We start from the raw sequence: 26,163 nt of genomic DNA, 5'->3' as shown, positions 1-26,163 counted from the left end.
ATGAATGAGCACTGCACTGAAGGGGGGGTTCTCAAGTCACATACCTATGTCAAATATACAGAGCTGTGGAAGCTGACAATCACACCTCACCTGCCATTATGTTTCTGGTGGCTTAGATTTGGCCAGTGCTGATTTGGATAGGGAAGGGGAGAGAGTAAATGTTCTTTGGAAGCTCCTGACGGGCTGAAAACCTTAAAAGCTGACAACGTGTTGCGCAGACACGGAAACTGCTGTCTTAGAACAGTTTGAAAGGGTGGAACTCCCAAGGGAAAAACTTGCAATTAAACCACAGAAAACAATATCAGCACGCAGCGAATTGTCTTGCTTCCACTGTGTGGGTCATTGCCTGCCCCGCTGCGTTTCACCGTAAAAGCTGTCACTGTAAAAGCTGATTCACCTCCCCTAGTTAGTTCACGTTATCTTTGTCTCAGCGGTGCTGTGCAGGTTAATTGCACTGAAGCTGATTGGGGACAAGCCCTCAGGAAAAAAACCTGTCCTCCCCGCTACTGTACACGCTACCCTCTGATGTAAAGAATGACAGAGAAATGAAGAGGTTTAAAAAATGAGAGAGAAAGAGACAAAGGATAGCGGCAGAGATTGGTGCAGGTAGGAACAGCCACAGGAAGTGAGGCCACAAAGAGGAGAGAGGCACTTGTACAAGAATTTCAGCTGAATAGCTTTTTAAAAGTGGAGAGCTTTTAAAGGTGCAGCTACCCCCTGTTGTGTACGAGTGGCCATGTTGGATGCAAGCTCATCTGCTTGCAGCCCCAGGGGGTTCTACAGCTGGGGTCCTCTCTCTGATCTGCACAGGGGCTCCAATCATCTCATAGATGGGGGGAGGGGTGAGAAAGCTCCTTCAGTGGCACAGGCATGGCCATTAAATATTCAGAAGGGATAAAATGTTACTATGAGCACAGAGAGGCAGGAAATGAGGTCAGAGGAGAAAATGTGCAGAGAGGTGGAGTGTGAGATCGAGGTGGAGGGGTTGAGGTGCCATTTAACTGTTGAAATAAAACTAGCCTCCATACCCAATGCATCAGGGCATCCCTAAATGAGGTGATATTGCGAAAGATCAGCCTTCCTGGTTCACAGCACTGCTGGTTATAGCATGCCATCTCCTCCATCACCTCCCTCCACCACATGCCACAGCTTCAGAGGAAACCTTGTTATCTGTGAACAGCCGTGCAAGAGTCCTCATTAACATGGAGCTGTCCAGACCTCTCAACTCACACACTTGACTTTACACTTGACTTTTCTCCATCTGTGGCCAAGCTGACGCAAGGAACTCCGTCCTGTTCCTGTCAGAGCTGTGCTTGCAGGTTAGCGCTGTGTCAGCCCTGCTGCTGTCTTTTCCGCCATGTTTGTCTCTGTTCCATGCTCCACCTACCACCTACCACCACTCCTGTATCAGTGGTAAACTTGCTCCAAGTCCGAGAGGACTGCAGGGGGCCCTGAAAGCCAGCCGTGATTCAGTGAAGGTGGCAATGACATTCCATCAGTCCTTCGTCACAGTTCTACTCATTCACAGTCCAGCGCTCTCTCTCTCTCTCTCTCTCTCTCTCTCTCTCTCTCTCTCTCTCCCTCTGTCTTTCTCTCTCTTTCTCTCTGTCTCTCTCTCTCTTGCTCACCCCAGGATTAGACATGTGCTCTCTGACACAGCCAGGTATGTGCTTTAATGAGCAGGACGTGGACAAGGACCGGATTGCAGTTAAAAATAAATCAATTGAAACTACTGTGATCAATTGGTTTAGATGGCTGGCTCAAAGTAGGGCAGCTTCATCAGAAAAATTATGAACAGTGCACTGAAGTGTCTATTACTACTGTAGTAAGAAGCGATGCACTAATATAAGCTGGCATGTGAATGTACTGCTGCTAGCTTGAGGTCAGCTTGGATTTGAATAATTAGCTTGAAATGAAGAGTCTCCTTTTAGACTGCCAAGCAAATCACTCTACAAAATGGCAGTGGTGGCAGCATGTGCAGGATGAGCAACCATATTAACAGTAATGATGTGTTGTATGATTGAAGCCAATTTAAAACCAAGTGAAAGCTGTGCTTTGACGACAGAAACTTAACTACTAGCCTAATGCCAATTTGACTGAATTTAGCTAAGTTAGTTAAGCGAGAAACCTCTCTTAAAGTCAGTTTAGAAGAATCTGACAGGTATGAACTGTCTCGTAAACGCTACGACATCAACAGCTAAAGATACTTAATCTGTTTTAGACTAACAGATGGGGGAGCTGTAGATTTGGACAAGGCCACAAAACACATTTTCCAATGCCCTGGACTCCCTGCTAATAATAAATTGTCCATCACATGTCAAATTAACAAAGGAGGCTCATTTGACCACTCTGATTTCTATGAACAATGAATGTGTGCATTCTTGGGTTAGTATACCAATTGCATTATTCTTTAGACAATCCCTACACAATTAACAAGCCTGTCCCATCCTCAAATACAAAAAAAAACCATTCACCACTTCCTTTTCAGGTCAGCTGTCCACAGCATCCCTCCTCCACCCCATCTCTTCCCTTTTTTCTGTACGTGTGTACAATGTAAAATGTGGCAGTCAACAACTCACACCCAAGGCAAGGCGTGACCCCTTCCTCAGACTCCAAGCGAAAGACCTCTACTCAATTCATATTTGTTATTAATATGCTGAGTTTCACTGGACCACGATATGCTGTGAAAAGGGTACGGCTGCTGTTCAGTGCCCATTGATACAGGCCTGAGTCACTAAGCCGTTTCTATCAACGGTGTGAAGTTGTTGCCCTGTAAATATTTTGGCACACTTGTACTAGAGTGACTGGGCCTGGATTGAGGTGAGTCTAGTGACAGTGCAGAGAGCTGGTGGGAGGGATTATGGAAACAAAGACAGGGTGCTGGAGAACAGGCTTCAGGATGTGACATATTTCCCCTCAGAGGGGAGGGAAACGGGGACAAACCTGTTACCATGATGAGGAGGAGGGAGAGACGTCTGAAGTCCTGAACGGGTCTGAACTCATGGGATGAGGGTCTGTAAATCGTATTGAAAGGGGAATGCGCAATTCAGTGGGCAAAGTCTGGTGTTATTTCCCAGACAAAACATTTATGAAGAGATTGATGAGCTGTCAGTAGAACAGTACTAATGTTGGAGGAATATGCACAACAATAGCACTTGTCTGAAAATATTTTGATCCACTGTTACCCTCCTGGAAGACTTCACAATTAAAAGGATTGACTAAACTGAAAACTGCTGTTTTTCCTGTTTAAACCATCTTGCACCTTGTCCCAGTCAGTGCAGAGAGCTGAGAAACACAACATGAAAGGGAAGAAGACAAAACCACACACTTTGAGAAGTTGGGAAGGCAGGGAAAGGAGTCAGACAGTCCTGATGCGGGAATGTGATAACGCTTTAAATGTTTGCTCAGCAGTTTATGGAAGGAAATGTTGAATTCAAAGCACTGAAGTTAAAAAGTCTTACTTTGTTCTCAGCGGTTGAAAGCTCAGCATGGGGTTTGTGTGTGCTTCTGCATAGTTTTTAACAAGAAAATAGCAAGTGTTGATACATGTCAAATGAATCAGTAAATCTGTGATTGTTGTTTTTGTTACAGCAATTAAACTCATTTTACTCTTTCATGAACCCACTTCAGCATCTCCTCTTGTTCATTGAAGATCAACCTCCCCCACCCCTACATCCCCTAATCCACCCCCATCTGCCAAAAAAAGGCTTATGTTCTTTATGGCTTATGACGACTTTTAAAAGAGGTACCCCCTCTCCATGACAACCTGTACGGAGGTGAGAGATTCAAAAGAGATTAAAAATACGTCGTGTGCTAAAATAGAAAAGGAATCAATTTAATGAGGACTTAAGCCTGTGTCTATACAGGGAAAATGGGAGCAGGCAAAGCTAAAGGAAAAGAATGTGTTTGATTTAATGTGACTATAAATAACTGCGTGCTTGAGCTGCTGTTTGTGTGTTGCACATGTCCCCAGTGTCTTCGGTCTTGACGAGATGGTTGAAGTTGAGCAAATAAAATGAGCTGAAAGGGTTTGGGGCTGAAACATGTTAAAAATACACTAATACGTGCATAGCACATTCATACAAGTACAAACACATACACACAAAAACACAGTGCTGCATGATTTGCATATATACAAATACTAAATATTAAGAACATACATACACACACACACACACACACACACACACACACACACACACACACCCCTCAATGCAAAGTAAAATGACACGCGTGTACCAGAGTGTGCTGCAGGCACACGCTCTTAGTCCTTCACACATTTACAGACACATGCACATCACACTGCATGCTCACGGACACACACACACGCACACACACACGCACACACTTTCAATAATACACCCACTCCTCCTCAGTACATACACACACATAAGCACGCACAGTACCACACACAATCCCCCATCCCTCTCCCTTTCTCTCCCCTTCTCTCTCATAAGCTTGCACTTGTTCTCTGTCTCTCTCTCTCTCTCCCTCCCTCTCCCTCACCCTCACTCTCGCTCTCTCCCTCCCTCCCTCCCTCTCTCCCTCTTTCTCTCTCTCTCTCTCTGCCATCTCATTTCTTTGTTTTCTTCCTTGCTGTACAGCAGAATCTTCATATTTTTTGTTTGTTTATTTTATCCTTCTCCTGGGTATGAAGGCACTTCTCTCCTGTTGACAGCAGCCTCCTTCCATCTCTCACCGTGCACATTTTCACGTTTAACACACTGTGGCAGCCTCCATGCCTCCTCTCCAAAGGACTATTCTTTTAAATTCTGGGCATTGATTCGATATTTTGCCTCTTCTATGTTTCTCTTCTTCGCACTTAAGATAAGAGCGCCTGGCTTTCCCTTTTCTTGCCTAAAGCTGGGACCATGTTCTATTTCCAGCTGGTGATCATGGCCGGCACAGTGCTCCTGGCTTACTACTTCGAGTACACGGATACTTTCCCCGTCCACATCCAGGGCTTCTTCTGCTACGACAAGGCATTCTCCAAGCCCTACCCCGGCCCGGAGGACAACAGCAAAGCCCCTCCAGTGCTGGTGTACTCCCTGGTCACTGCCATCCCCACCGTCACGGTAAGACTGTCACTGCCAGCCTCCTCTCTCTGGTATAGCTCCGGTAGATGGAGTATGTGTGCGTGTGTCACAGTGTGTGTGTGTGTGTGTGTGTGTGTGTGTGTATATGAATATGCGCATATGTGCAGGAGTGTTTACCTATTAGTAGCTGAATGTTCTGTTGTGTGTTTTTTTTAAATAATGTGCAATTCTCTCACACTATTTGCAAATGTGTGCCTGTGTGCTGTGTAGATCTTGCATGTTTCTGAGTGCTCTGTATTGCTACCGCTGTGTGTGTTTTTATGCAGACAGTATGTGTTGTTGTCTGTTCTTTTTTGAGTCCCTCCACTTTAAATGGGAGACAGAATGAACAGCTTGCCTGGCCGTGCCCCCAGCCTCTGCTGCCCTCTGTCCCTCTGTCACACTGTCACTCTGTCACTCAGCACTGGGTGTCACAGTGGGAGGTTGTGTTTGTGTGTGTGTGTGTGTGTGTGTGTGTGTCTGTGTCTGTGTGTCTGACGGTATGAATGGGCACACAGGGAGCCAGTGAGCATGAAACATGCTGCACCTGGCACTACCGTTTTCACAGTCAGCCTGCTGTGGACTCAGGGAAAACCCGACACGGCCCAGGTCACGCTGGAGTGGAGAGACGGTGACAGTGTGTGAGGCACTGTGATAATGTAAAGAGCCATTCCTCACTTGCAAGACATCAGTTCTTTAACTGATGCAGCTGATGCAACTGATTAGGAGTAGAAAAGCCTAAAATTGCATTTTAAATGCATTTTTTTTTCAATAGAATAATGAATGCCAATCAATAGGAAGTCTTCAGGAGAATTGTGTGTGCACACATGTCCATGTGGGTCTGTGTGAGCATGCGTACAAGCGTACATGCATGCTTGTGTGTGTGTGTGTGTGTGTGTGTGTGGTGTGCTTTCTGTTCACCTGTGCACATATACTAGATGAAGAAAATCACTGTCTCACTGGCACACTGGACATCTCCTGCAGTTTAGAGGACACTTCCATCTCATTCCTCCACTGTCAAAGAAATTACGTGGTAGCAGTGCAATAGTCCATTGGCGGTTTTAGGCCGTAAACAGCATTGGGTGACTGCAATCTCCCAAAGTGTCATGGCTCATCGCTTTTCATTTTACCCTTTAGTCTTACTTTCCAAATTAAAGTCAGATGTCATTAGTTTCAGTCGTTATATCAGCTACATTAGGTGACTGAAACAACCCTGAAACAATCCATAGCTTAATGTTCTTTGCTTGCTACATCATTCAATGTACACTCACACCTGACAGAGGCACTTGACCATTTTCTGCAGTTCACTGGACCAAGCACTATAACATTCTACCATTGATTTGACTGGTTACGTTTATTGCAGATTGCAGATTGTACACACAATGTGTACTGCTGGCTTTTGCCGGGAGTACCACTGTGTGATATTTTTGAACACATTTCTCACATTATGGAGCGTGTGACACACTTGATCCTCACACAATTCAGTTTCATTTTGACATTTTAAATGGAAGTTGATCGTGCTTGTTTAAACTTTTTGTTAAGAAAGGTGTGCAAATCAAAATAATTTCAGCATCTATATTTATGAAAAAAACTGCATGCAAAGCTTTATTAAAGGTATTCATTTATCCACACACCTTTGTATTCAACCTAAAATGTAGATTTAAACAAGAGTGCAATCCACTTCTGTTGAAAATTTGTAGTTTTTTGATTTGCTGGTACAGGTTAGATGCTTGTTAACTGCCTCTCTGAAAATAGAGGCACTGATTGGCAATTCCTCTGTAATTAACTCGTACACCTGTGGTGACATTTTAGAGTTAGGTATGCAAAGACTGCAGAATAACACCACTAAACCTATGATGGCAATGTGCCAAAATGTAAAAAAAAAAAAAATCTCATGTTAATCAGACAAAGTGAGAAGAATGAGAGAAGCGGGACCCATGGGAATAAACAACCATAGCATGGTGTACAGCAGAAGTTTAAATATGCATAGACTCTGAACCTGAGACAGGCCCATAGTCTCTGTGCATGGCACCTTGCAGCTGATTCATTAATTATAAGTTGTTGTTTTTTTCCCAAGACAAAATTTGTCATGCACCATATGGTCCCAAAGAGATCGGCTCCCCTAACATACTGTAAAAAACCTGCTAATTGACACATCTGTCTGTACTGAACCACCAAGGGCTGCAGCATGTGATGAGTCTCACTGATGTACTGATAGCTCTCTGACACCCTGCTCAGCCTGCCAAAAACCGTACCGGGAGAAAGGCCTCTACTGTACAGAAGCACAGCTTTCAATCATTGAGGAAAGTGATCTGCATTCATCAGTTAAGTAAAAGTGATAATTATTGTGGAAAGCACCGTGACAACACTGAGCACAATAATCTTAACTCCTCTGTCAGCACAGGGTAACAGATTGCAACTTTACTTCAACTACAGCTACTTGTAATGCTTGCTGTTTATGTTACATGCAATATCGAGATGTGTTTTGGATCCTGTGATCTAGTGACTGTGATGCATGGTGGTATACTTGGCTTCTCTTGTTTAGTCAGGTTGCACAAGTTAACTTGTGGTAGGGCTTGAATGGTGTTATGCTCACACTCATTAGTCTGGGTGTTTTGTTAGCCTGGTCTGACACTGTTGCTCATTTAACTTGAATGGATACGCTTCTGTTCTAATTGTGCTGGAAGTTGCTCTGGATAACAGTGACTGCTAAATGAATGTAATGTAATGTACTGTACGGTTTGGGTGCATTTTATACCTGACATTAGGGACAATATAATTAGTGTTGAGATTTACTGCTGAAGTCAGATGTCCTTTTTGATCATATTGTGAGTACTGAATGAATGTGCTGGGATTAATGCCCTTGTCTGATACAGACCCCAAACCTCTCAGAGTTCACCTGGGATAGTTCATTCATGATGGCCAGGCACTGTGACAGAGCTGAAACCACCCTGGGCGATCTTGCACCGGGGAGAAAGCCACATGGTGTGGAAAAACAACCCTGACAATAATGCAATAGGACTTCATTTTTTCCTAATCTGGAACAAAAATCTAAAAATCCGCCCCCATTGGTGTGGAAGGTGTATCAGAGCCGAAGCAGAACCTTAAGAGGGCTGGCTGCCTGCCAGACGTACAGATGTGTAGGTAAGGGGAGGCAAGTGCGGGTGAGTCCTAATTTTTCTCAAGGGCACAGATCCTGACAGCTCATAATGACTTCCTGTTGGAATATGCACCTGCCTGCCTCTGAAAGGAGAGCCACTCGCCCAGTACGCCCTACTCTCCAAATTTGCGTGTCCCCCTTGAACTCCTTGAAAGCTCATATGAGCACTGCCATGCTGAGGTCTCTCTCTTTCCCTCTTTCTCTCTCTCTCTCTCTTTCTCTTTCTCTGCCGCCCGCAGAAACACACCAATGACAGCAGGTTAAAAGGATCCCGTCTCGCCCTGTGACATCGTCACTTCCCTCGCGCTCCCTCTGTCTTTCCGCCTAATTATCGGCGCATGCCGAGGGGGCTTCCATGCTGTCTCTCACGAGCTCCCTCTGAAAGAGCGCCACTGAGATGGCAGCAATTAAAACACAACAAAGTTCTTTTTCCCCTCTCCCCGCCCGATGCAACTGAGGCTGTTTTAACAGTCAGTAATTACCCGCCACGCTTAATGAACTCCCTGCAACCAGGCAACGAAACATGAAAGGCCGACTTGGAAGCAATTATCAAAATTTTAATATTAGCATTAAGCACTTAATATCGGCTCTGTTTTTACTATCATAATTACATGCTGCTTGTTTGTTCTTATGAGGTTGGGAGTTCAGCTTCTGCCTCTTCAGAAGTACGGTAATAGCTAATGCGATTAGAAAGGCTCTGTGCTGGGCTGCGCACTGAATGGGAGACTTCTGCTCTTCAGTTCTCTGCCTCTTCTTGAACCAATATGCACCCTTAAACTTCTCAGATATTAATAGCTTCTGCTGGTGCAGGTTATTTCTCTGCCAGGGCATTCCTTTTCGTCTAGTTCATAGAAAGCCTCTCCAGAGTGTTGGAACAGACATTGCACTTGAATTGGATGGAGAGAGATGCATGCATTGAGTGAGAGAAACACAAGGAACTTGATTTATAAGCCAGGGGAAGATAGGTATAAGATGGAGGATCATTAGTGATAAAAGAATGACAGCCCCCCCCCCCCCCCCCCCCAACCTCAGTCCCATATTCACTCATCCACTCAGTGTTGAATTTGCCCTGCGGGATGGTGCTCAGTTAGCTGGCTCATGGAAGCAGATGGCATGGGAAACCTCAGGGGCTACGCGCCGGCTCTCTCACATCTGTCCGCAATAGGGCTGCACTTTGGATGCAGGGAGGAGGGGCAGCTTGAAAGACTGGGAGAGGGAGAGGAGTGGCACTTAGTCTTACAGAACAGCGAGAGCTGTCTCTTCCTCAAAAACCTAGAGTGGGAAAGAGAGAAAGGGAAGAAAATGAGGGACAGAATAGAAATGTGACTTGATGTCTACAGATGGTGGGGAGCACTGGTAACGTGAGGAAAGGAAGACATTGAAAGAGATGGTTGAGATTGAGAGTAACTGCATGAGACATTGTTCATTTTTTAGGACCTTGTATTTATGGATATTTTTATATTGTCAGCAAGGGAGGGGGTCGGGGGTATCTGAGAGGGCCTGCAGACCCTGACCTCCTGTGTCGCTGGCAACGACATTACTATAATACATCTCAAAGGTCGAGGCCCCTTAATGGGACTGGTATCCTCTGCTATCGAGCTCTCAGCTTGTGAGGTCTTCATTTGCTTGCATGTGGTGCCAGGCCCAATCATTGTAGCTGTACCCTGAGGAAGATGCTAAACCTCCATTGATCTTGAGAAGACCAGTGGTATGGGTGGGTAGCCGAATGTCAATACAAACATGCAAGCACTATAAGTTGTCCTGAACTCCCGAATGTGCCGCAAAAAGAAATTATGTAAATACTGTACTGTAAATGATGTAATTAGCTATGACAAAGTAGGTTTTGACTATTGCTGTGATTTCCATGCAAATGTGTAACAGATCGTGAAGGCACACCAGCCCTGCAGCTCAGTCCATTCAGCTGGAGTGTACAAAGTTTGCATCATTTAAAAATCAATAGTTTATCAAACAATATCTGAAGGCAAAATGAAACCAATCAAGCACAGACAGTTTCGAGACAACAGTGGGTAGCATTCCCAGCTGAGATATGCACAAGTCATGTTTGCGATTGCCGTGGTAAGGCTGCGGGTTCCTACAGCATGAATAGGCCTGTGTGTAAGGAACATGTGTGCATGAATTGTGCTGGACACACAAACACACACACACACACACACACACACACACGCAGTATGACAGATGAAGACACATGAGTGTGTAATAGGATTAAAGTGCGTTTGTCACAGATCTTCCATTTCAGTCCTCTGAGAGACCCAGAAGTAAGCCATCTCTTCTTTTGCGTTTCACATCCTCCTTTACCAGACATGAAAGACCAGAGTATCCATTTAGCCGCTCTGTCTCAAATGGATGTGCCTTCAGAATCTCAAGAAGCTTTAATAAGGGCTTTTTTCATGTTTACTGATGCTTCCCCAAAATCAGCCCTGAAAATGTCATGGAAAAGAAATGAATCAAAAGACAGGATGTGGGGAAGGAAAAAAGAAGAAGGGAAGTCTACTGAAGAGGAACAGACAGGAGAGGAGGGAGAAGAGGAGAATGACTTCTGCATGTCATACCTGGGTCAGCGGTTGAGCGCTGAGCGAGACGAAAAGGGATTGGGAGGGATTTAACCAGGAAGAGAGGGGAGAGGGAGAGAGAGAAAGAGAGAGCGTGAAATTGAAGTAGAAGAGAACAGCAGAGGTGGAGAGAGAGAGAGAGAGGAAGAGAGAGATGCTAACCTACTTTTCCACACTGGGGTTGGAAATATGCCCGGGTAATAGAGAAGATCAGGAAAAGAAAGGATGAGAGAGAAAAGGAGAGATGAGGAGGAAAGTAGGAGAGGGCTGGGTTAGAAAATTGAGATGACATCGTCACACAGGGAGCTTTGACTGCAGCTCTTTTGATAGCCAGAGGTCTGAAATACTGAACTGCGGACTGAGAACAGACAAAGGTGAGAGTCAGGATGCCACGTTACTACAGGGGCTCTGCTTTTTACTATTCTTAAGGTATTTGCTGAATGGAGATTTAAGAGAATCATGGGAATTAGCATGGCCATGGTTTATGACATTTGACTTGGAGTCCTAGGTTGATGTAGAGCATACTATCTGGAACAGATTGTGGACACTAGAAAAGGTTATTGAGCCCCTTCCCCCTTCACCCAGTTGCCATCACTGACTGGAGACTGGGCAGCAGGGAAGGAGGGTGATACTGACACAGGAAGGTAAAGGTGCAATGGGCTCTTTATGTAAGCTGGGAAAACTGGTTCAGTAGATTTAGTCTGCTTTCTGAAAAGGCTTTCTAATCTTTCACTTAAAACCCCCTTCATTCTGTTCCCTCTCGTCTCCCTCATCTCATAGTCTCCTATCTCAAAACCTTTCCCTTTTCCTACCCTGCTTTCTTTGTGTACCCTTTCTACACCCCCCCCCACCCCCCCCCCCCCCCCCCCCGTATCACTCCTTCCCCTCTTTAAAATCAACTGAAACTCCTTCTCCATGCTCCCTTTTAACCTTGTCCACCATGACTTGACATAATTTTTGACAATGACAGTTAGCAGCACTTAAATTTGCAGTTTCATTTGTTCATTTGATAAACGTTCTGCGCGTGTGGGGGTGGCTTGGGTGTGCTGGTGTGCTCTTTACTCAGTTCAATCAACTGGAATCTTCAGTTTTCCCTCGGATGAATCAGCCTTCAGCAAACAGACATTATCGATCAATAAGTATGGTTTAACAAACCCCTTAAATTCAGCTCACTGAACAAAATGGATTCACCACCTAATAATGGCTCAATTTATGGCTGCGAATGCCGGAATAGAACTGAACCTGTCACATTTGCTGATTTCACACGAGATCAGCACAGGTCACTGGGGCGATAAGGCAGAAAATGCCTGACGCTTCTGAATCGGGTGGAACAAAAGAGGCGCATACCCTGGAGGCGGCCGGGCGCAGAGCCCCAGAACCCTGGGGGACATCTGGCCTCTCTTACAGTGACATCGGAGTCACGGTGTGGGTCGGCGGTGCTGTCCCAGAATCGGGAGCAGACTGATAGGCTTCCTCACCGATCGGCAATTTATGAGTCACGCTCCATCACTGTCCACGGTGTTTTTCCACACCGCCCACGTTGCTGCCACATGACTCTCTCTTCCATACACTGACGCCCATATTGGTCTGATTTCTACTCCGTTGCTTGGTGGCTTCTGCCCCACTAGTGTAGAAATCCTCTCAGCTCTGTGCACCAGCCCTACTGCTATGCCGTCGGCACTCACACGGACAGGAAAGTGTTAACAGGTACAGCTCAGCAGGTGGAGGTTGTACGTGATGCTCCACTGAGCTTCCAGGGCACAGCATGTTTTTATGCTAATAATCAAGCTGATGTGCTGTGCTGTAATATATTTTTAATGCAATATAAATAAAATATATTAAAGATACAGCGATTAATAGGGTGGTACAAAGCCCAGGACCACAATCTTTTTTTTTTAAACATATTAGCTATTACCTTTCATTTTTAGCCATAGACTTGACTGTATTGACAGCGGTTATAATGTAGCCTGCATTCAAAGCGGCCTTTCATCATGCGATACATCTGTTAGGGTGAATACACTGCCAGTGTCAGTCACTGTCACCCTCAGTATCCTTCTCTTTGCCTCCCTCTCATCATCTTACCTCCCTCTCGAACTCCCAAACCTCCCTCTCCATCGCTGTCTCCTCCTCTTCCTCAGGCTGTGTAATGGTCATAAATAAAAAATGGTAACTTCGCCTGCATATATGTCACAGCTAATATATTTCAACATCTTTTTATCTCCCTTACAAATCTAATAAAAATAAGATACTAAAAATTATTTTACCACAGATTATGACTTAGCCTATTTTATCATCTAGATGGATGACCTATAGTTTCTTTTTTTCTATTTGTTTACCTTTTTTCTGCCACTGTTGGGCCTTTACAGGTCTTGTTCCCCCTTTGATACTGAAATATTTCAACAGGTTTGTTAAATACTTATAACAGTGCCTGTGGCTTAAACTGTGATCCGGACCACGATGAACAACCTTTTATCAGCCTGAGCCCCGGAGCAGCCACTGTGCACAATATTCCCCAGCAGTGCTGTGTCAGCCATAGATGCTTAGTATTGATACTATTGTGTTACACTTGATAGAGTCTGTGCATTACCTTCTGGCCGAGGGCCAGTGAGTGGTCCCATGTGCAATAACACTGATGAGCGCTCTCTTTGTCCCAGCAGCTCACAGATACACCCCTCTCCACCGCTTGACCCCAGGCGTTTAGACAGCTTTTGTCTCCTATCCTTTTTTGTAGTGACGTAATCTTCTTTCTGATACACAGACCAAAGGTGGGGTCATTCATGCTTGACATGCAATGCGTACATGAGGCGCATCATCTAATATGATTGCATCTACTTAAAGAGTTGTGTGCATCATGTTTAGGTGCATGTGTTTGCATCTGTGTGTGTGTGTGTGTGTGTGTGTGTATGTGTGTGTGTGTGTGTTTTAAAGTCCATGAGAATATAGCAGTATCATCAGGTTTGCACGATGCAGATGCATGATTTAAAAGCTGCTGGTTTAAATATGTGTGTGACATGGTTTACTGTGTGAGCTGCATCTAGGGTTTCCTGTGAATAATTCATCTTTTTCTCCCTCCCTCCCCACTGTACTATAAAAGCATTTATAATTTAGTCTTATCAACACAAGTAGCCATTAACACTGTGCTGAAACGTGCAGAGGACGCCTAGTCACCCGTAATGAGCTGTGTAATAACTTTTTCAATGCAATCATTTAAGTGCATTTTGGTGGGGAGCAGGGAATGATTACAGCACTGCTTCCTCTTAGTGTTGCAGGGTGAAGTGCTTAAATGGTTATGTGGAGGGAATGAAGTCGGACATGTGAGACCACATCGCCATCGTTCATCACCAAAGGCAGCCATAAGCCTGTTTGTGACAGTTTCACTCTCTGCTTTCCCTCTCTGCTTATCTATTAATTTGCTCTAACAGTGCTCCTCATCCGGGGCTGACCTGAGTAGTTTCCTCTTGTACAGCTGAGTATTCATTAAGGCCAATCAAGTCAGAGCTGTGTATTACTGAACTGGTTGCAATTACAGTGGTATTAATTCTTAACCAGAAAAACCTATTCTTCAAATGAACCTTTAACAGGACTATGAATAATATAGCCTTGTATGTCTGAATAACACTTTTCATAGGATTTTTGTTGCCCAAGGGAGCTCAGGGGATCTCAATAAAAGATTAAAAAATGATGATAATATTAAAAACAGCTACATTTTAGATAAAGTGCAAATGAAAGGAGTGCTTATCATTCTAAAAAGGGTAGCATCCTGTTCCTATCAGTCAAAGATTGAGTTAAGGGGTGGGTCACTTCTCACCGGGGGAGACGTGTCACCGGAAAGCCCTGCTGCGATGACGCACCGAGGCCCGCCAGGTCGCGCGGTACGTCAGCGATGACTCTGCAGACAGCCCCGGGATGAGGTCCTGGCTCTCCTCAAACGTTGTGACACGGGGGAGGCATCCGCCCCGACGAGAGGGGTCACCAACTGAGGCGGTCACGCGGACAAGGACACGTGCCCACCGGCGTGTCGGATCCGTCTCCTGTCTGTCACCCCGGCTTATCAACGGCCACCTTCCTCTGCTCCGCACGTCCCTCTGATATCATAACACGCTGGAGCTCGCGATTATATATGGCCGCGCGGCTAGACAGGAACTCACACTGATGGCAGAGTGTTCCCTGGCACGGGAGCTGTGGTGCAGTTACAGCTCTGCAGCCCCTCAGAGCTCATAGCTCCAGGACAGGCGCTGTGTACACTTGGCTCCTCCACGGGACGGCCACGTGGGGGAAGGAGCTCTCCTATTATTTGGACATCCACAGCTGTGCGTTTAGCGTAGTGTCAATATTAGTCTACTGGCGTTGGGGCTGAGTCGAATTGTGTCAACGCTGGGGGCTCTCAGTTCAGCCTGCAGTCCCCACCCAGCCCTGCACATCACAGGCTGCGTGCACAGGCTTGGATCTGCTGTTCCCGATCCGTACATCCGATGACTAACACACATCAAAGCCCCAATCGTCTCTGCCGATTATCCTCGGGCCCGAAGACTCCATTAAATCCCATTTTCCCTCATTTCTATTAATAAAGACGTGCCACCAGCCTGTGTCGGACTCTGTTGTTCCTCCGCGTCTCGTTTGTACCGTGGGTTTCTGCCATGCATATTTCATGACCATGTAACCTACATTCGGTCCCTGTCAATAGTGCTTTGGAGACGCTGTGATCAGAAGATATCGCTGCTTGCAGTATAGGTTTTCGGGACCCAAGTCTTGACAGCTGTGACTCTTGAGTGGAGTTGGTTATTTTGTAAAGCTTTGGCTCCTCGAAACAAAATTTCCTGCTGCACAACCGCAGAGCAGAAACAGAAAGCAGCAGTGCTGTGTGTGTTAATGTACATCACGTGACCGCAAATTATGAATGCCTACTTTGTTACTGTAAAACATTTATCAGCAAACATTTCATTATATGTTATGCACACAAGGAAGGACAGCTTTGATCATTGATCCCGTCTTTTATTAAATAAAGCTCTCTGGTATGTATTCACACCGTTTTGTAAAATATGAATACTTGATGGATGTGGCTATAAATCGATCGTTTGTAATAAAAAGGAAACATTTTGTGTTATGTTTTCTGTAGAGAAAACAGTGCTTTTGCTTGTCCATATGTTTTGTGGTCCTGGAGCTACAATTACGTTTGTTTGGAATAATGATGTATTCCAAACATCATGCAGCTTTTTAAAATGGAATCTGATGTGCTGTCATGATTAAGCCAGTAGCATTTGTCCTTGGTTAGCCCTTCACTCGGGGAGGTATTACAGAGGGAACAGAAATCCGCACAGAATGTGCCTTGAATGTTCTCCTGTAAAGCCCCTGCTTTTGATTGGTCATGTTTTGTTCTTCCTCCAGATCCTGGCAGGTGAGCTGACCTGTTTCTTCATGAAGTCAGAGGGGGTGCAGGAGAAGACCATAGTGACGGCAGACTGCTGCTACTTCAACCCCCTGCTGCGCAGAATTGTGCGCTTCCTCGGTAACTATGGCACCGCTTCAGTTTAACGCACCTCTGTCTGACACAGCCCAAACTAACACACCCCTCGGTCTAATGCACCTCAGTCTGACACAGCCCTCGGTCTAATACATCTCAGTCTTACACAGCCCTCGGTCTAACACACCTCAGTGTGACACAGCCCTCGGTCTAACACACCTCAGTCTAACACAGCCCTCGGTCTAACACACCTCAGTGTGACACAGCCCACAGTCTAACACAGTGTTTCTCAACCCTCTCCTGGAGTACCCCCTGCTCTGCATGTTTTAGATCTCTCCCTGATCCAACACAGCTGATTCAAATGATCAGTTTGTTATTAAGCAGCTTCAGGAGTTCATAATGAGTTGATCATTTGAATCAGTGCTGTGTTGGAGCAGGGAGAGATCTAAAACATGCAGGGCAGGGGGTACTCCAGGAGAGGGTTGAGAAACACTGGTCTAACACACCTCATTCTGATACGCCTCAGGCTCACACCCTTCAGTCTTCTACGTTTCAGCTCTGAATTTAACACTCAATAAGGAACATAAGGTGCATGAAGTGTCCAGTTACACATTGCGATTGCACCATGGTCAATGAGCTTTTCACTTCATTTGACTGATGATTATATATGCCAACAAGTTACTTATGATTTTCTCTCTCTATTCTCTCTGTCTCTCTCTACTTGTGTGTCTTGTTCTGTCCCTCATCTCTGAATCTTCTTTATTGCTCCTCTCTTTCATTTTCTCACACACCCTTCTTTTCCATTCTTCTCATAATTTTCATTCTCAAATTTTCAAATTTCTCCCCTCTTACCCCTTCATCCCTTCCCCCACCCTTTCTCACCCTTATATCTCTCTCTTCTCTCTTTCCTCTCTCAGGAGTCTATTCTTTTGGTCTCTTCACCACTACTATATTTGCCAATGCAGGGCAGGTGGTGACAGGAAATCAGACGCCTCACTTCCTGTCTGCCTGTCGCCCCAACTACACAGCCCTGGGCTGCCACTCCCCCATGCAGTACATTACTGAGCGTCGCGCGTGCACAGGAAACCCCTTTGTTGTTGCGTCCGCCCGCAAATCCTTCCCCTCCAAGGATGCAGCTCTCAGCATCTACTCTGCTGTCTACACAGTGGTATGAGCTCCAAGGGCAGGGACGAAGGGGTGCAGGGAGGGAAAGGAGTCCTGGATCATTGGGGTCTGTTTTATCAACCTGTTTGTTTGCTGACACTGGTTATTATCATTGGTTTGGCTTGTCAAGACTCAGACATCCGCATCCGGTAACACAGAGCATCTTCAGCTGCTAACAATCTCCAGATTATGTAATATACTGTATATATAACTTGAAAAGTACTTTATAACTGTATCCTACAAATTTCCAATTGCTTGCCTCTCAGTATGTGTCTCTGTGTTCGTGTGAATCTCTGTCCCAGATGTACGTGACCATAGTATTCCGCACGAAGGGCACAAGGCTGACAAAACCCACCCTGTGCCTGACGCTGCTGTCTCTGGCCGTGCTGGTAGGCGTGGTCCGTGTGGCCGAGTACCGCAACCATTGGTCAGACGTGTTGGCTGGTTTCCTGACTGGGGGTGCCATTGCAGCTTTTCTGGTGAGGGGTGTGGAGTGCTGAATGGGAGGAAGTGGCATGTGCGCTGCTAAGGTGTGTTATGTGGATGGGACTCCAACAGGGGTCTGAAATTTCCTATGTGGGAATGTCAGTGTTACAGTATCAGCCATATCCATGCCATTGGTAGTGCCCTCCAGCTTAGAAACTAGAGCCCCCCTCTCTGGCTTTTTTTGTATCCACCCTCTTTCCTTCCCTCCTCCCTCTACCCTTTCTTACACTGACCTTTCACCTCCAGGTGACTTGTGTGATCAACAACTTCCAGCAGCCGCGGCCCCCCCCACCGCCGGCCCCGCCCCAACGTCCAGAGCCCGTACTCAGCATGCCGATGATGCCCCTTCCCTGTGTGGAGAGTCCACTCGAAAAGTTAAGTGGCCCTCAGGTAAGGGGTGGGGGGGAGTGGCAGACAGCAGGGCAAAGGGGGAAATGTGCACCCCGTCCCTTCTCTACCCCTCAAACGTCCCCACGAAAGCACACCTGCACCACATCCCTCCCCTTGCAGGAGTGCCCACCTAAAGCCCACCCACCCTGAGCCCCACACTGCACACCCTGCACGCAGATCCTGGCTCTCTCCACACATGAGCAGACCCCAGCCCCTTCAAGCCCCACCCACCCTGGTCCTCAAACTCTCCCTCTGGCACACAGTCTAGCTTCAAGACCAAAGCTTTTTGTCCTGCAGGCGGTATGTAAAGGATTCACTGACGCCTGTGGCACATTTACCTGTCAGTCTTAAAGCAGGGGTGACGAGTTACAGACCCAAAAGCACTCTGCAGGACCTGCACAGAAGCGGGTACTTGAACCTGACTGAATACTCTATATCTATATCTACTCTATATCTACTCTATGAATACTGCATTTGTTCTGCTGAAATTACTGATGTTGATACAGAAATCAATAGCACTTACAGTAACAAAGCACTATTGTATGACTGTGCTGTGGGTCCAGCATCCCAAGAGCATTTTCTCCAGAAATGACTTGAACTGATGAGACGTGTATCTGCATCCTAGTTTGTAATAACAGACATGAGCACACAGCTGTTCCTCTTATAGCTCTCTCCAGCACTCAGTGTTTATGGAGGGGAGCTTAGTTCCTTGAGGTGAATCAGCATTTATGCTGACCTAATTCAGGTCCAGAAGAGAAGAGGAATTTGAGACCAGAGTTCTTCCTTTTCTACAGTCAATGCTGTGGAATACTCTTTAACTGTTGAACCCTGAAAGACATTATGAGGCGACTGACACTTATTATTTTCTGACTGCCACTCTCTCTAGCTCTCCTGTCTCTCTCCTCTTTCACTCATCTTCTCTCCTTCTGCACCCTCACTGTCCTCATGTCTCTCCTCATCCCCTCACAAACTATTTTCTGTCTTCCTGTTCATCCCTGTCGATCACACACAATATTCTTTCATTCCCCTATTCCTCTTCCCTCTCTTTATTGACAGTTGTGCATCTGATGATCTCACGCTCCGCGTCTCTTCTTTTTTCTCCTCACTCTCCCTCTTCCTCTCTCTACTCCTACTACCTCTCTCCAATCCTTTCTCCCTTCTCTCTCCCTCTTTTCACCTCTGCAGACTGCGGGATCTGCGTTCACAGAGATCACATGACCATCAGCCTTACCTGTTCCCCGCCACCCCCGATGTCCTCATACCGTCTCGCTCCATCTCCAGCGAAGTCTAGACCTTCCGTCCGACCACGCCCACCAATGTGCCGTTCATCCTGCTGGAAGACCCCCCCTCACCCGCTCTTATTCCACACAGGTCTAGACTCAGACCCCATCATGCTGTGCGAACATTACCAAAAATAATACGTATGCCCCCTTCCTCTAGGCACGCTTTTCTATTCTGGACTGAGGTGAGCTACTGTCGTGTACAGTGTTATTTGCCTTTTTCATAGTTGTTTTTTCATACTGACCATTGTGATAGTAAAAAATTTACAACAGTCCAGACTTCAAAAAGTCCACACATTTTTATTTTCCTTTGAGCTTTTTTTCCTCCACCTGAAAGAAAGAAGACGAAATCCTTATTTTCTGGCATTAACTTAAGATATTCAGTTCCAATGGTATGGAAAAAAACTGAAAAGAATCCACATCAGCCCCTAAATCTAACTGAGAAATTGATTGTTCCTGGTTGTTATTCAGCATTCTCTATGTTTTGAAGGAGCACAAACTGGGACAAAGGCAGTCTATAAGTGAGATTCACCCTTCAGGTTGGGTGTCTAAATAGCATCTCCTCCCTTCACACCTATTAGAACTGACTCCAGCCCCTGACCCCAAATATGGACTTTTGTGGTGTGATGCACAGAAATGGTCCCCAGATGGTCCAACCCAACTGCTCACGACCAGCTTCTCCAGGAGTCCTTTAATCTGCCATTCAAAGGACACAGAGCCCTCTGTGGGAACTACTGCAGGTCCTATCACAGACTCCACAGGAAGTGACATCATTCTCTGTGATGGACACAGGAACCCTGGACACACAGGCCCATCCCCTCTCTGTCTGCCCATCCTTTCATCTCAGCCGACACAAGCCACTGTAAACAAATCCCTTCTCCTCAGCACATCCACAGAATAAACTGCCAGTGAAGCTCACTCTGAAGATCAGATTCACACCAGCTCCCCAGGCCCCATCCTCCTTTCTTTTCTCAGCTGGATCACAAACTTCTCACTCTTGTACAAATGTTAGATTGCACGGGAACATTTGCCTACCGCCATACAGAGGATCAACATAGAGACTCAGAACTCTGATCTCCAGTCTGTAGTGCAGGTAAGGAGAGAGACCTAAGCTCCTATGACTGTAACACCTGAATCGGTGAGCGCTTACACATTGCCGTGTGTCTGGAATAATGTCCATCTGTGAGGTTAGAATGTAGCTCTCACTCAGTGACTCCCAGAGCAGTAGGCTGCATGGCATACATTACCCTGACTGAATCTACGTAATCAAGCCTTTGTGTATGGTTAAATTGCTGCAGTCAGCTGATGAACTTCACAGCTCTCCATGTAATGGAACACTTCAAAAATCAGATAAAGGACCTCAGCATGATGAGACAAAAGTCCCTTTAATTGAAAGAATGACCAGTTTGATGGATGCACAGCTACAGTATGTATTCTTTGACACTAAAAGGTGGTAGTATTAGCTGGATAACTGTGTCCTCTCGCTGCTCTGTGCCGAGACTTGAGTACATTGCCGGGCACCATGGTGTCCTTTTACCAGGGAATGTTCTAGACTTCTTCCACTTAGTCCCACACAAAGAAATAGAAATTAAATTCATCCTTGTGTTGGCTGAGGAGCCGACCGGAAAACACTTTTCACAGGCTTGTGCAATTCAAAGGATCTTTTCATATTGCTCAGGAACAAAGAAACAAAAAAAGGGAATTCAACCACTGACATACGTTCATTCATTTCTTTGATGGTTGGAGGCGTGTAAAAAGAAACGTTTAAAAGAAACACTCTTAGATTTTAGAAAAGTTGGAAGAGACAAACCTTGACAGGTCATAGCATAGGAAATTTGTATTTTCTGTATAGGGGAAATTTTTCATATGGTATTTGTCATGTGTTTTCAAAGCAGGGAACTTGTTATTGTGACGTAAGCTGTAGCGGATAGCCACTAACATGACCCTGAGATTCAGTATGGCAGAAGGAGAGCAGGAGTCAGAGAGAAAGATGGGAATACAAAAAGAATCTTTCCGGAATGGAATCGTATCAAATGGAACAAATTTAAATTGCATATAATAGAAGCATTGAACCATGTACTGCCTAGCACATGGGACTACTCTTAATTTTTTACTTCTGTCTACTTCTGCTCTACTGAAAGTTGTCTGTTTATTATGTATCTATTTATTTATGAAATAATTCATTAACAGATGGTTTATAGATTTCTTTATGTACACGTATATCAGGTGTGCACACTGTGTACGCCGCTACTTTCAGTCGGCATGACAGTTTTGCTGGTGTTGATTTGCACAACCCCCCCGACTCACGCACTTCCTTTCTCTCCTCCAGCTGTTTGTCCTTCTTTCTTTCTACCACAAGTACTTTGATTGCTATAATTTCACCAAATGCTCCTTCAGCTGTGTCCTCCTCTCACTTCACTCTCCTCTTCTTTCTCCACCTTCCTTTTTTTCCCTCACACTGGAACCTGTTTGTATCATTTTGTAAATATCTCTTTTTGTATAAAAAAAAAATATTTTACGCACACGCACACTGTCAATGCTTCAGTCGTTACAGAGAGAGAGAGAGAGACAGAGAGAGAGAGAGAGAGCATCAATTGTCTGACTGTAGCGGGAAGGCGGGATCTGATGATACAACTCAGCGTTATACCAACTGCATTAGGAATGCCGTGGAATCCTGTAGGTTTCACGTTACTTTTCAATTTATAAGCACCTGCAGCAACACACGAGGTCACTTCCTGTCCAGATAATGACTTCGATTCTACTGACAGGGGATTAGAATGAAAGCATAGCAGGCGCTGTAGGCCTACAGGACCCAAATTACCCAGCTGTGGGCTATACTGTGTGTGAACGGAGCGTCACCCTCACTGAAACACACGTCTGAGGATCAGCTTGTGCTGAACATTCTGCAGCAAAAATGAGAATGGATTATCTGTAACGTACACAGTAAAAGGGATAATATGGCCCCATCTTTGCCACAGTAAAGGATATCACAATCGTTGAAAGACTGCTGCCAGCTGATGTTGTGCAAGTCTATCCTGAACACAGATGACTATTGTCTTACTCTGGCCATTGATCTCTTTAATCCAGAATGTGGAACATGGAACATGGAGTATATGAGATGCAGTCAGTATTGTGTGTGTGTGTGTGTGTGTGTGTGTGTGTGTGTGTGTGTGTGTGTGTGTGTGTGTGTGTGTGTACGTATGGGGCACAACGGAGGGTGTCAGTTCAAGACTCTAGTCAATACCGAAGCCTGAAGTTGACCTGTAAAGGTATATACATATTACATGTAGGCCAATTTGTCCATACAATTTCAAATAGGAAATGTAGCTGTCCATACTTTACAATAGGAGATGTAGCTGTCCATCACTTTCAGACATCAGTACACTAAATGGACCCCATACACACACAGTACATGTATTTAATTGTGTTTACTAAAACCTCATAGACCCAGTCTAAGAAAAAAGCATCATTCCAAGCTCAGCTCACACAGGTACATATATACACATGGTTGGGAGTGGAAGCTGACTTCTAGAATGACATCATTTTCCAGCTTTAAAGTAGACTCCATCAGTCCATCAGTGCTGGATGTAGAGGCCGTGCAAGCCAATTTGTGGGTCAAATTAGGTACAGCTAATTAATAGTAATTAATTAATAATTAATAGCAATCTTATTTGGGCTGCCAGCTCTCACTCTGAGGCCCTTGTTTTTAAGTTTCCTTTTTCAAATAGCAAATACAGCAGCTGATGTGCTCTTGTGGGTGTCTTTATACATATGAAGTACTGCTCAGTCTAAACCAATCTTTTCACTGCTCTGCCACACTTTTCATTATTAATTTTTGCTAACAAATTTCAGCTACTCCTGTACTGTTGCTGCATTTGGTTTATGTTATCAGCTCTATTGGAGGGCAGCCTTGGCTTTAATTAGATTCCTATACCTTATTTTAAGTATCTATTATCAAGCACTTAAACTTAAAGTTAGACACCCCCCTGTGGACCCTTGGAAAGTGTCTAAACACAGTGCTAGCAGGTGCTCATGATGTTGATGTTTTTGGCTTTTTTCAGCCAACACTTTTTAAAAATCAATTAGGAAAAAAAGAACACGAAAAAGAAGCAAAATGTAATATGAAGTGTTTTAAGGTGACACTGTTTTTTTCCTGTTATGATGATGTACCTTCTGTTTTGTAAAGGTTTGTCAGATAAAAAAATAAATAAATAAAAAAACTGTATGTATTGCAAAAGACGTGTTGTGTTCTGTTCGATTAAAAAAAAAAGCTTGAGCTTCTTAACTCATGTCCCTCTCCATAAAATTCTGTTCCAAACTCTGCCGGGTATGACCTTCAATAGATCTCCAGCAGGCCTCCAGACTTCCAGATCTCCATAAAAACCTCAGACATCCAGCAGATCTCTGTCTAAACCCTCAACCTCTAATGGATCCCTAGCAGACCTCCAGACCTCTATCAGAACCCCCAAGCAAACCTTGCTTATGTCACAAGCTCCAGGCCCTGTCCACCACCTCACACTCCCTCTTTATTTTTCATTTCCAAAGGTCCATCAATGAGCCCAAGAACTCAATGAAAAAACAATCAGACATACATGGATCTATACTGCCCCCTTTTGGCATTTTAAAGAACTTTTATACTTGTCTCAGCGTTAATAAAGCATTTGAAGCAAGCGTCAAATGGTACTGAATCTATAAGTTACGTGAAACTGTTTCTTTCATAAAATCAATTGTTTGCCAGGATAATTGTCAATATCGATAAAATAGTATCATAATTGGTCCTTGATCAATTCCTTGAAATGAAATACACCTTATAGTCCACAAGGTGGCCACATTTACCTTTTCAATTTTTTTTTACTCCAGTTTCCAGCTTTTAAAAATCTTCTTGACTGTTTTTCATCATTTCATACATAAAGAAAATCTGTGTTGGTGTGTGAATTGGACAATTTTCTGTGACACCTGTTTTTCTAAGCACAAAAAGAGGAGAGAATAAGTCTTGTTAATTACATGTTTCTTTGACAGGGAGTTTTTCCATCATTGTTGTTATTAGAGTGAAACGAAAGTTCTAACAGCTGTCAGCGTTGCCATGGTTTCCTAAGCAGGTGTCACAAAACTACAGCCCCCCAGAGTTACAATCCAGCAGACTTTCCAGTACTCTTTAAACCTATGTCAGTGACACATGGCTGTAGCTTTAATTGCAATGGCTCAGACATGTAGCTGCAGCTTCAGCTGTGGTCAATCAGATATGTAGCTGCAGCTTCAGCTGCTGTTGGGTAGATGGGCAATTGTTGGCTTCTGCTTCTGGATCAGTGCCTCAACCCCCCCCCCCCCCCCCCCCCCCGGAGAAAAATATCACAATTACTGAAATCTTTTCAACAATGTGCGGTAAATGTAGTGTTACAGTAATGTACTATATGCAGATTATTCCTAGAAATGTAATGGCGGCATTACCCTCCCTCTGTTACAGTCTTCATTGTGTACCTTGCAGATACAACAGATACTGTACACCTGTACTGTACAGACTGTACATCTGTGGATTCTATTGGAGATGACAGAGTGCGCAACAAAACACAAGGCCAGATATTTACATATCCAGATATCAGTCTGTAATACTGTACAGAGATTGTAACCAGAAAGGAGAACTGATCACTGACTGCTTCCCTAAAGCCGTAAGCTTTCCTGCGAATTTCTGAATGTCCTACACATCACTGCACAGTAAATACCTCCCATCGCACAGTCATAGAGCTCCCCTGTGTGTGTGTGTCCTACCTCGTGTTAGATGAACTGGTCCCTCTGCTTATGTGACCTTCCCTCCAGGTGGGGCGAATACCCGCACAGAGGCAATTATCAGGATGTCACTGATTGCTCCATTAAAGAAGCTGCAATTATGCCAGTGTGCATCGACATGAAAAAGAGGAAATAGGGAAATAGCTTATTATGAGAGTGATGTGGAAAGGATGAAACTTGACTATGCAAACTGTTCAGAGGGACACGTGGACTCATGGGTGGAACTGATGGAGATAGATATTAGTAGCTTGTTCCATGAATGACTGTCTGGTGAATGGATGAACAAATCTTACTCCTCATTTTAGGTTTCTTATTGTTTTTTTTCCTCCATGAAAATTAAATTAATGACAATAATATTATATAATCATACAGCACAGTCAAACCATATATACACACACATGCATATGTACACATATGCACGCATGCATGCACAAAACCAGACAAACACATATATACACCTACACATGCATATTCATAAACATTACCACATGCATGCATGCACATGTGTGTACACACACACACACACACACACATATACTCATTTGCACACACACACATACACACACACACACACACACACTCCTACACACAAGCGCAGAGCACTCACAGCCCCCTCTCGCTCCAGCATTATCTTTCCCGGAAATTGCATTTCCAGCGCAGCCGGGGCTCCATTATAAAAAGGGAGCGACATGCTGTAACCTTTTTAAAAAGCCATTAGCGATGCACCTGCCCCTCCCCCCTTCATCTGCACCCTCTCTGCCTCCCTCCTTCCTGAAAGCCTTGTAATGTTATT

General features: G+C 44.8%; 1 protein-coding gene across 4 annotated transcripts in view; it reads left to right on the top strand.

Moving 5' to 3' along the window:
* The window catches only part of LOC118788904 (phospholipid phosphatase-related protein type 5-like), a 31,441-nt gene extending 11,257 nt beyond the window's left edge, over positions 1 to 20,184 (top strand). For 2 of the 4 annotated variants that reach the window (XM_036545114.1, XM_036545105.1), the window contains exons 4-9: positions 4,887 to 5,075; positions 16,191 to 16,311; positions 17,184 to 17,434; positions 17,733 to 17,909; positions 18,163 to 18,290; positions 19,492 to 20,184. In XM_036545114.1, coding sequence (XP_036401007.1) covers positions 4,887 to 5,075; positions 16,191 to 16,311; positions 17,184 to 17,434; positions 17,733 to 17,909; positions 18,163 to 18,290; positions 19,492 to 19,597 — 972 coding nt within the window. In that variant the 3' untranslated portion in view covers positions 19,598 to 20,184. Of the gene's footprint in view, positions 1 to 4,578; positions 5,076 to 16,190; positions 16,312 to 17,183; positions 17,435 to 17,732; positions 17,910 to 18,162; positions 18,307 to 19,491 lie in introns of those variants that run through there. The other 2 variants (XM_036545131.1, XM_036545122.1) reach the window with 2 other exon arrangements.
* Positions 20,185 to 26,163: the final 5,979 nt, after the last annotated feature.

Source organism: Megalops cyprinoides, chromosome 1 (genome assembly GCF_013368585.1).
Source record: "Megalops cyprinoides isolate fMegCyp1 chromosome 1, fMegCyp1.pri, whole genome shotgun sequence".
Taxonomy (NCBI): domain Eukaryota; kingdom Metazoa; phylum Chordata; class Actinopteri; order Elopiformes; family Megalopidae; genus Megalops; species Megalops cyprinoides.
This window is presented reverse-complemented; position numbering and strand designations above follow the sequence as displayed.